This window comes from Malus domestica, chromosome 12 (assembly GCF_042453785.1).
Source record: "Malus domestica chromosome 12, GDT2T_hap1".
Lineage (NCBI taxonomy): Eukaryota > Viridiplantae > Streptophyta > Magnoliopsida > Rosales > Rosaceae > Malus > Malus domestica.
In genome coordinates, this window is record NC_091672.1 from 615,152 (window position 1) to 627,056 (window position 11,905).

At 41.3% G+C, this 11,905-nt stretch overlaps 1 protein-coding gene across 1 annotated transcript; it reads right to left on the reverse strand.

The window, feature by feature from the left end:
- Nucleotides 1-205: 205 nt before the first annotated feature.
- LOC103449310 (eukaryotic translation initiation factor NCBP) lies at nt 206-4,189 on the reverse strand. The gene is made up of 6 exons (XM_008388605.4): nt 3,641-4,189; nt 3,125-3,220; nt 2,930-3,034; nt 2,690-2,767; nt 705-824; nt 206-613 (listed from the first exon to the last, which is right to left on the reverse strand). Exons 1-6 carry the CDS (start codon nt 3,818-3,820, stop codon nt 482-484), a joined length of 711 nt encoding a protein of 236 aa, XP_008386827.1. The 5' UTR covers nt 3,821-4,189; the 3' UTR covers nt 206-481.
- Nucleotides 4,190-11,905: the final 7,716 nt, after the last annotated feature.

Consider the following 11,905-nt stretch of genomic DNA (forward strand, 5'->3'; position numbering starts at 1 on the left):
CGTTGAAGGGGTTCAAGGGAATTGAAATTTGATGCAGAAAAAGGACACACTACTCTTAACCTATTTGGCTACGCTCAAATGTGCGATAGATGTTTATTACCCGAGCGGGGCAGTTTGTGTTGCGTGGTTGGTCGATTAGAATGGGGTTTTTGACATTAAGCATTACAGCATCAAGGAATAAACATATTACTTGGGCGTGGATAGATTAAAGGAGACATGCACGATAGCAATGTTTGATAAAGCAAAAGCACATAATCAGTTGGTGAAATCAGTAATTTTGTTTGATAATCCATCACTAAATTAATTTAGTACAGATATACTCTGTTACAGTTCAACCTAACGCACTGCCACCAATTGTCATGTCTCCAGACTTTGCGCCTCTCCTGTTCGTCATGCAAGATTTTTACTGATTTTGGTCGTGCGTCGGTCGCCTTCCCGAAAAGATTTTCTGAAACTAGTGCTCTTATCTGGTGGCATCAATCTAGCCCCTCAACCATGTGTTTCTGTAAGATGAATTGTCGCGCAGCGAAGCATCGTGTGGCTTGTATTCCATGAGATAGCTGTGCGGAAGCTTCAAGTTCCGCTTGATCGCATCTCTTAAAGCCATTACAGCCTGGTTAACAAAAGCAAGGTCAAGAGATTACACTAAACACGCAGACAGAAAGACTAGTAACACAAGTAGCAAACTGCTATAAATTACCAACCTGATGATCAGAAGCATTCCGATTCCAGACACTCAATATATCCTCATTGAATCTGATGCTTAGTACTGCACCACATATGTTCTCTCCATAATCAAGCTGGTCACCCACCAAGGCAAGAACCTGCGCATAATACATAAGTAGGAGTAAGAAATAAGTTCTAGTCGGTACTTCCTCTCCTCCAACGAATATATCTACATTTAAATACCCCCAATCCCGAGCCCAAATATCTCAACTAGCTCTGAAAAAAAAATTAGACAAAGCCACATTAAATTAGCAGTGAAACCCCATAAGAGATGCACACTCATATAAATGCATATGTCAAGCATGTCCAGGCATTTGTAGATACTTCCGTAGGCTCCATTCCTATAGCATCCAGAGATTAATATAGGTAATTTAGAAAGATGCCAAAATACGCTCATTCAGGGTTCTGGGCAACAAACCCACCCCAAGAGTTACACCTCAACCTAAATGCATCAACCCATCGTAATAAAAGTGAAAAATGCAATGATGCTGTTCTTACCGTCTGGGATCCTGCAAAACAGGATCCCACACCTGAGGCTGCCAGAATTTGCCTTCTTAGATCAGTGAAAAACAATTGGAAGCAACCCAAATTGCAGCAAGAATTTTGTTAATCAACAAAATCAATGAGACAAAGTACATCGGTGTAGAGAAAGCAATGTAATATTAAGCTACACGTGAGGATACTTTAATACCTTAAAGAAAACATAAAAGCAGCTTCCAATTACTGCATGGCCACGTTGATTCTAAAGCGGGTCTCGACAAAGACAAAAAGAATGCTTTACATCTAAGAGTTGGACTAATATGCAGTTGATTGTCCTAAGTGAACTCCATTGTGGTAACTTGTCACTAAATTCCCATTTAATATTCCACAACCAGCAAGTGCAAATTAATGTCATACTTGTAAGAGTTGGACTAATACACAGTTGATTGTCCTAAGTGAACTCCATTGTGATAATAACTTGTCACTAAATTCCCATTTAATATTCCACAACCAACAAGTGCAAATTGCCATACTAGGTTTCGAGCAAAGAAAATCAGCTCTAAGAAGACCATATGGTTTCCTTTTTGTCTACCAGGTACCAATAAACTCTATGGATTAGAAGTTGGTTGTGTATACCCAGGTGAAGGCAAGCTTTAAATATCAAATTTTTTAGGGTGCTACCAACTCTATGGGTTGGATGATATATTCATCTAAGGTATCACTGACATTGAGGCGATATGTCACCGAGATAAAGGCAAGTATCAGTATATGTTGTGTTGTCAACCACAGATTTGATGAATATTGACCAAAATCTTATTCCTGTGTGATTTGCAAAACAAGAGCTTGGTCTTGATCCTGTTGGGCTAAACATAAATGGATATACACAGTCTACATCAGTGCACTAATTATTCATTTAACATTCATAAAGCTTCATTTAAAATTTATATATATCTAAGAAAATTACATTTCTGTAACTTTTTACAGTATATTTTCATCAATACTTTGATAAATCCAGACTACCGATGTATTCCCTAGTTCCTCTTTTTTCACCCCTACGGTAGGACTATGAAGGTAGGCTATTTGATAACTGGAAGAAAGTTAAGCATATGCAATACATCATAGTAGTTTTCCACAATTTCAAGATGGTCTTTAAAATTGAACGTGCATCAAGTTATCAATAACAAATTTGGTGGCACAAAATCAGAGACGGAATACGATAATCTGACAACAATCATAATTACTGTTTATTTATTGCAGACATAAATCTTCAGAAAAAGGCAACATTTAAGAAAAGTTAGATGACTTTTCTGAATGTTCAGAGAATCTGCCAATTTCCTACTGAAACCCACTAAAGCTTCAGAAGGATAATTTCTTCAAAACCCAGCAAGGTTAAAATGAAATAGTATTATCAACTGATGTATGAAAGTAGCCTGGCAATCACGCAATATCACAACAAAGAGAAAATTCCAGTTTTTATCCTTACCAGGTCCTCCCAAAAACGGCCTGACACAGCCTTTTTGAATCGTATTATCCATTTACCACCATTGCAATTAGCAGAGTCCTGAAAAACAAAAAATTTCAGACATGTTGGCATTCTGTCATTCAAAAACTTAATATCTTTGAAGAAACAATAAGATACTTGCATTCTGTAGGAATGAATAAGAAGCAAAATTAGCTAAGTGGTTAGAAAGAGCAAACTGAAAGTCAGGTTTCGGATATTTACTTCCCAGAGCGGGCGGATTCCATCTTTGAAAAGATGCAAGTCTGTTGGACTAGGCAAAGAAGAAGGACGGGCCAGGTGGCAGTAACAGACCCAAAAATCTTCAACCTATATTATCCAAGCAACAACAAGTCAATAAAACGAAAAGATTACACTTAATCACATTTCCTCCTGCTGATATTAAGGTAGATATTGTACCGTACTGAAGTCGACAATTTTCTTTATATTGTCTTCATATGGTGTCTGGCTCCGGATTCCTGGGGTGCGACGAGTGTACCAAAATACGAACTTGTGCTAATCATAAAAACATGGCAAAAATAAGTTACACAAAAACACAAAGATTGCCAATTGAACCTGCATTTGAAACAGAGAATGGAAGAACAAGAATTTGGTATGCGAAAGACCCACAGTAGACAAACTGAATCGAACGAAACCAGGTATCGTTTTACAAAATTGATGAGAACAAAAGACGGAGATCAAAATAAATTGACTCCTAGATATACAATTCAACAGAAATCCAACTCCTTGGGCGAAAATTAGAATTTCAACAATTTAATCATAAATTCAGAATAAAGTCAGCTAATTGAGCAGCAATTCACTAATTAAAGACCACAACTTTATCTAGATGAATGAATCTCTCTAGGTTAATCAATCTAAACCCTATACATATATAGAGAGAGAGAGGGAGGAGGAGGAGGAGGAGAGAGAGGGAACCTTGAGGGGATGGAGGCCAGCTTTGAGGTCGCGAGCATGGCGTTCACGAACTTCATCGGATTCCTTGGGATGATTATCGTGAGAGTCTACGACGAGTGCTTGCGCGTAACTGGTGACGTTGTTGTTGTTGTTGTTCTCATTGTTGTTGTGGTTCGACTCCTTTTCTGCTATCAACTCCATCCTCCCCCAAAATCCCTAATTCCCTCTCTCTCTCTCTCTCTCTCTCTCTCTCTCTCTCTCTCTCTCTCTCTTTCTCGCTCTTCCCTCTCTCTCCTCTCTCTGCAGCGCACAGCAACAACAGACCAACACCGTATGAAATGAGGGTAGAAGAGAAACGCGGCTTATTCTTCTTCTTGTTTCGGGCCTTCTACGACATGGTCTTGGGCTCAATTTCAATTAGCCCGCAATTGGGTTTTGGGTTGGACTTTTTTTTTACTTGCTAAAAGAGATGACAAGACACGGTTATTCACTTTTTTCAAACCCGAAAAACTATGAGGAATTTCCACCTTCACCGCAATTGGGTTTTAGGTTGACTTTATACATACCCCCAAATCTCATCCTAGGTTTTCTCCTTTTTCTTTCTTTAATAAAAACTAATTAAATATATAGTGAAAACTTTGGCAAATTGTAAGTTAAAGGGTGTTTTAATCGTTAATTTTTTTTATATTATTATTAATTTTTAATCTCAGTAATTTTGTTTCATAATATCATAAATATGAACATGTATAATAAATTGAAATATATACATTTTATTTATCAAAATTTGATCATTCTTTTTTAGTACATCGATATTTTTACACTAAGGAAAGGAGGAGTTCGGCTAAGTCACGTCACACAATGGACAGCCTAATTTGGTATCGAATTCACCATTCACGAGATTCGAACGTGAGATATCTCACATGTACCAATTTTCTTTTATTATGCCACCATTCCTCCTATGCCGACTTATCTCCAATGTCTTGTGTGTGTTTGTAGGAACATAGAAGGAGACCGTGAAAAGTGAAACAGGTTAAAACAACGTATGATGAGGCTGTTAAAAGCTTGAGATTAGGTAAAAACAATTATTCATTAAATACGTGGCACCACCAATTTTTAGTTAATCTATCCACATCAAAAGTCGAGACTCCAGTATATAATTTGGTGCAAAAACATGCCCCGTAGGCAGAATCAAATATGATATGTATGGGCTTAAACTCTTGACTGGAATCCCTGTGGAATGGTTTTAGCAATAGTTGGAAGATGAACACCGATCGTATTTGCTTTATAAATAGATTTGTTTTCCCAATTCCAAGCTCGTAACAATTTTTTTTTAAAGAGCAACATTTTCGTTACGTAAGACACACCTTCTCTAAAATGCTTTTAACTTAACAAGAAAAAGTTTCATGGACTATCCATATTCAAGAGTAATACTTATGAGATATAGAAAAAAAATGCAAAATATAGACAAGATCTTAAGATACTAACACTATGTTTGGATGAATAAATTTAATATTATTAAGGAATTTTCAAATGACGGAAATTAAAATGCCGATTTTTTTTTTTCTAAAATTTTTGAATTTTCTTGTTTGGTAAACCCAAAAGAACAATGAAATTTGTTGATGCGCAAAATCAACGAGGACTTTGGTACAACAGAAAGTGTTAAGTTTGTGACCTTCGCTAGATTGCTCCGGTCACTAGTGTGGATAAGTAAGTAAATGGATAGGGACAGGGAAGTAAACATAAGATGTATGTGGTTCACCCAGATTGGCTACATCCACGGAGTAAAGGAGTTCTCATTAATTGTGAAGGGTTTACACAAGTACATAGGTTCAAGCTCTCCTTTAGTAAGTACTAGTGAATGATTTAGTGCAAATGACATTAAGAAATATTGTGAGAGAATGATCTCTATTTATAGAAGAGAGTTTCTAGTTTCATTCTGACATTGACACGTGTCGTGTGTGATTGGCTTATGATGTTGACACGTGTCGCGCTATGATTGGCTTCTGATGTCGACACGTGTCGCGCTATGATTGGCCTCCTGGTTGGAAGGAAACTCTTCTGGGTCCTTGATGGTATAACGTTGACCGGTGCTCAGTAGTGTCAGGATTGGTCAAGTATGGTACAAACAGTGCTCCCCTAAGTTCCCGAGTGAGGGAAGCTCCTTGGTTGGGGACTTGCAAGATCCAAGCTATTGAGTAATCATGAAACTACTAAGTACCGAAGTGTGGTATCATTTTCACTTGCCTTATCTGTCTTATATGTAGATGTGGCATCTTCTATGGAAGTATTTTTCCTCTATCCAGGAGTGGTATCTTTAATCGATGAAGATGCACAAAGTAATGTATCAATTTCACTTGAAGCTTACTTGTAGTTTCGGGCTTGATCAAGTGCGATACAAACCCTATAGTAGAAGTCCCCCAAGTCGCTGAGCTAGGAGATTTACCAAAGGAGGTAACAAACAAGGTAAGCAATCAGACTTCCAAGCAAGCAACCTGGATCGGAGGTTCGACTTCGGCTTCCGGTTGATTGTTCTCCTTCTCATTGTGTCGTAAACAGCAATAAGGATAAGGAGAAGCAAATGGAGAAGAGATAATATGAGATACTTTTGCTTTTAAAGAAGTAACTTTCCACAGGCTTATTCTTGAACTGGGTTGGAGGGTTCTCTGGTTTTCTCCAGAGTATAAGGTCGACTCAAGATTTTGAGGGTCAAAACAAGTCCATCAAATCTAGAGTACGTTCGACCCTGATGATATAAGATACTTTTGTTGTTGACAAAGTAGTGGATGTATCGGCACGTGTTCTGTTACGCTTGTCTCCATATGCTTTCTTGTTTCCTTCTCACTTGCCCTATCTGTTCCTCAGGCAGATGTGGTATCTTCTCTGGAAGCATAAGATGTTGAAGATGAGTACTCGAGAGCAATGTCAAGTAAGTAATCATGCAAGGGGTTCCAAGTAGTCAATTCCTAACTAGAAGCTTGATTCCAAGTACTGACTGATTGCTCTATTTCTCCTTGTCTTGCATGTAAGAACAAGGCCAAAGGAAAAGACAGGGAAAAAGCATGATATGAGATACTCTTACTTTTAACCCTGATGATATGAGATAATATTGCTCTGGTGTGGCTTGTTTGCAGAGGTATTATCGGAAGGAAAAGAAGCTGAGTTGTAGACATCGAAATTTCGGTAAAATAAATGTTGATCAAAAATTAAAATTTCAATGTTTATGTGTCACATAAATTTTACACATAGCATGTGACTAAACGAAAAATCAAAATAAATCGGAAAAGTCATCAAACAGGACACATGTCAACACCTGGCGGAGATGATTTATTCCATCTAATTATTTAAATCCAAAAAAATCAAGTTTTGGAATTCTATAAATAGAAGGCCAAGGCATTCATTTGAAGGACACCAATTGATAACCAATTCACTTCATACCACAACCTTGAAGCTTTGAAACTCAAAAGCTCCCAAGCAAATCCCGAAGGATCAAGAGAGCTCTCTTCGTTCTTCGTCAAATCCTCATTCAAAATCAAGCCCCAACGGCCCTTGAAGAACTTCCGCTGATTCAAGATCAAGCCCCGACGGCCCTTGAAGAAAGTGTCCATCGTTCATCATTCGTTCATCCCTAGATCAAGCCCCGACGACCCTTTGGATCCACGACGTCAACAAATCTGCACAACTGTTTATCCCAAGATCAAGCCCCGACGGCCCTTTGGATCAACAACATCAAATCTACCCATTGCAAAGATATAATCAGAGGCTAAATTTGTAGAAGAGATTGTAACCCCTAAATCATCAATACAAATATTATTTTGTACACGTGTTTCTTGTCTCGTTCATCGCAGGAAAATTTCCGTGTTCACAAATTTGGCACGCCCAGTGGGACAATCTCTACCTCTCATCTCTATCTTTGAATCAGCAAAAAGCACAAATGGCATCAAAGAAGGCTCAAGTTGTTCTCACAGCCAATGCAAGGAACAAGAACGTTATCACCGTAGGCGGTGTTACTTCGGGCGTCATAACTCGAAGCAAGGCAAGAGCTCTTTCTGCCGCATCTTCCACCTCTGCATCAACTCCGCCGAATGAACAAGAGCACCTGAAGCATGAACCTGTGATCACCCTGGCTTCGCTAAAGGCGCCAAGGAAGGAAAGCCCAAGGAAGTACTCTGGTTTCATGCTTTCCGATGCTGACTCAAGCGGCAACTCAGCCATGCAAGTCATGACTGCTGGAGCAACATCAGTCGATGAGCAGCTGGTTCATATGAATGAAACAATCGTAAGGCTAACACGGATTGTGGAAGAAAAAGACCAGCAAATCGTCGCACTAGTCAATCAACTAGATGTAAAGCCCGACGTGAAAATCGAGCAAGGGGATGGTTCAGTAAAGAAGGAAAACAACGAGGATGAAGAGCCTCCGGTGGAGAAAACCGATGTGAAGCCAGAGCCAGGCCAAGCAGAGGCACTCATGGGATCTCTTTCTATCCAACAACTGCAAGAGATGATAACCAGCACCATCAAGGCGCAGTACGAGGGGAGCTCACATACCTCATCATTCTACTCAAAGCCCTACTCCAAGAAGATTGATGCCTTAAAGATGCCAAGGGGTTATCAACCACCAAAGTTCATGCAGTTTGATGGAAAAGGAAACCCGAAGCAACATGTCGCACATTTCGTCGAAACCTGCAACAATGCAGGGACGGAAGGAGATTACCTCGCCAAGCAGTTTGTGCGCTCGTTAAAAGGAAACGCCTTTGAGTGGTACACAGACCTGGAGCCCGAATCCATCAACAGCTGGGAACAGTTGGAAAGGGAATTCCTCAACCGCTTCTACAGCACCCGTCGCACCGTGAGCATGCTAGAGCTGACAAGCACGAAGCAATGGAGGGATGAGCCAGTCGTGGACTACATCAACCGATGGCGCAATCTGAGCCTTGACTGCAAGGACAGGCTTTCGGAGATCTCTTCGATCGAGATGTGCGTCCAAGGCATGCAATGGGGGTTACACTATATCCTTCAAGGCATCAAACCACGGACATTTGAAGAGTTAGCCACCTGTGCCCACGACATGGAGCTAAGTATTGCCCATCACGGGAAGAAAGAGCCGATCACCGACTTCAAGAAGGATAAGGTGTTCTTCCCAAATGTAGACAAGACTGGGAAGAAACCCCCCAAGGAAGCGTTCACCGTCAGCACTGCGCCCGTCAAGACCGCATCCGCGCCTATCAAGATCTCCTCTAAAACCAAAGCAAATGAGATAAAGAAAAGTGAGCCGCCTCGCACCCAAGAAAGGTACAAAAGCACCTTGAGGGAATTGGAGCAGAAGGTATACCCTTTTCCTGACTCAGACATGGATGCAATGTTAGACGACTTGCTAGAAAAGAAGGTAATTGAGCTACCCGAATGCAAGCGGCCTGAAGAAATGAATCGCATAAACGATCCTAAATACTGCAAGTACCATTGAATCGTGAGCCATCCTGTGGGTAAATGCTTCGTCCTCAAAGAGTTCATCATGAAACTAGCACAACAAGGGCGAATCGAGCTCGACCTCGAAGACACGGCCGCGACACATACTACTACAATTGCATTTGGAACTTTCGATCCCGTGCCTCTCCGAGTAGCACTTGACCATTCCTATCAATGCTCAAGTTACACGATACCTTCTGCGCAACCATCACCGGAGGCAAACGAACAAGATGCACATGCCGATGATGAAGAATGATGGACATTGGTGACCTACAAAAAAACAAGGAAACCAAAACCACAAGCAATAAGACAAAAGGTGGAACAAGTGAGAAAGCACCGTCGCCGCAACAGTAAGAAGCCCAAAAGCAACGTAAAAGTTGATAAGCCAATGTATGCTGGGGAACCTACGGAGCAAAAGCCACGCATTCCTATCTTATTGCACGAGTACTTCCCGAACGACTTCTTCCAACAGGGCATTATCGCTGCATGCCACATGGTCGAAGTAGAAATAGAAGAACCTTCAAAAGGCAAAGATATCACCACTGAGGGAGAAAAAGTTCTCACGCTCGAAGAAGGTCTGCCAACACACTTTAGCATTGAAGAAGCGTTGCGATTACCAAAGAAGATGCGAATAGCATTAGTAGCGATCTTGGAAAGTCCCAATGACCACGAAGTGCAAGAAAGCAAGAACGAAGGCTTCAAACTTCGGTCACATGAATATGACACATGCTGTGCCATCGAAGACACAATTCATTTCACCGACGAAGACTTGCTGCTAGGATCCAAGCCTCACAACCGTCATCTCTTCGTCTCTGGGTACGTAAGGGAGCACAAAGTCAACCGCATGCTTGTGGATGGTGGATCAGCCATAAACATCATGCCAAAGTCAACAATGACTACAATCGGCATCAAGGCGGATGAACTGTCCTTAAGTCGTCTACTAATTCAAGGTTTTAATCAAGGAGGACAAAAAGCAATGGGCATGATCCGAGTAGAGATGACTATTGGTGAACTCAAGTCAAGCACGATATTCCACGTGATTGATGCAAGAACTTCCTACGGCTTGCTCTTATGAAGGCCTTGGATCCATGCAAATGGAGTAGTACCGTCCACCCTTCACCAATGCTTGAAATTCTACCGAGAAGGAGTGAAGGTGATCTATGGCGACACCAAACCATTCACCGAAGCCGAATCACATTTCGCAGACGCCAAGTTCTACATGGATGAAGACGTGGTGCTCGAAGCTCTTCCAAAAGAGATCAAATCCACGGGTAAAGCAACACCTAAAAAGCAGGAGTGGCAAGCCATGCCCAAGAAGCAAGAAGAAGAAGCCATGTCGTCTTTAAGCAAGAATGATGATGAGCTTGCTAAACCTGCAACAACCAAAGGGAGTAAGACGCCCTCAAATGTACCCGTTTTCCGATACATCTCGATGTCAAGAAGAAAGAATGGCCAATCCCCATTCGAAACCGAAGCAAGCAAAGCTGATGCACAACGGTACATAGATAATGTAAAGTTGCTCAAGACGAATGCAGTTCTACCTCTGACACAGCTAAGCAACGCTAAGGTTGCAAGATTACCACAAGGCTTCGTAAAAGCTCTACCAAAGAGAGCGGAACCAAGTTTCTCCCAACCAAGAGGACTGAAGAAGGTTTTGATCCGAACGCCTACAAACTCATGTCAAAAGCTGGGTACGACTTCGCTTCTTCTTCGAATCCTGGAAAAAAGGTTTCAAACACCGTCAACAATAAAGAACGTGACCTCACCGAGACTCAAAAGAAGTTGAAGAAGCATGGTTACGGAGTTAACAATAACAAAGCTGGACTTGGCTTCACACCAAATGCACCCGTGAAGATTTCAAGACAAGCGAAAAATGCTAGCACTCAACATATCAGTGTGAGCATTGAACAAGATCAAGAGGAGCCTAAATCCACCCCTCGAACGCCAGTCTTTGATAGGATGAATCATTCAAGACCCAGAACGTCAGCCCTTGATCACATTGGTGGTCAAAACCGAACCTCCGTCTTCAAGAGGCTTAACAGGCCAACCTCCCGAAGCTCTATTTTTGAAAGGTTGTCAAAACCTAATAAGCAAAGCAACACAGCTAGCTCTCATCCTCGTCAGTCAGCTTTGGAAAGAATTGAAGACAACATGAAGTTTTCTGGAAATAGGGAAACAAGGTCAAAGGAAGAAAAGCTCGACAGGCTAGCAGGAAAAGGTGATATTCGAAGCTCGATTCCTTCAAGGATGAAGCGTCAAGCAATCTTGGAGGTTGACGCAAATGGACCACTGATAGTAAGAAGGCGCACCATCATCTACACCGGCCAATCTTCACGGCAACAAACCCAAGATGACTGCACTGAAGAGAAGGCCCAAGAAGACAAAGAAGACGAAATCCTAGAAAAAGACGTCACTTCCGGCTCTGTCAACTCAAAATCTTCACCTCAATCGCTGGGGGCATGTTCCAAAAACATGCCAGTCAAGCTGAGTGAAGTTGAAGGATGGACTTATGTCACTCCAAAGAAACTGCACAAGAAGCATATGTCTTCTCCACAAGTTCACCAATGGGAAAGGGGGCAAAGTAGCTCTTGTTCACCTCCAGAACAATGTGAAAGTGTTAGAGATAATGAAACTTTGACACGAAGATCATCCGTCCCCATCACGATGCGTGACATCTTCCCAGAAGACTTCTTCAACTACTCAGTCAAGGCTCCTTGCTATGAAGATTGCGAGGAACGACTCTCTCAGATCGCTTGACGAACCAAAGCTCCTTGTCCGCACGAGCCTAAACTGTAGGACACAATGCTCCTTGTTCGCACGAGC

Bases quoted from the DNA above. Each gene is read 5' to 3' on its own strand.
- LOC103449310 (XM_008388605.4), bottom strand. From the start codon at position 3,820: ATGGAGTTGATAGCAGAAAAGGAGTCGAACCACAACAACAATGAGAAC. The intron at 3,035-3,124 runs GTACAATATCTA...TGGATAATATAG, and splicing joins AAATTGTCGACTTCAGTACG to GTTGAAGATTTTTGGGTCTG. The intron at 614-704 runs GTTGGTAATTTA...TTTGTTAACCAG, and splicing joins GGAATGCTTCTGATCATCAG to GCTGTAATGGCTTTAAGAGA.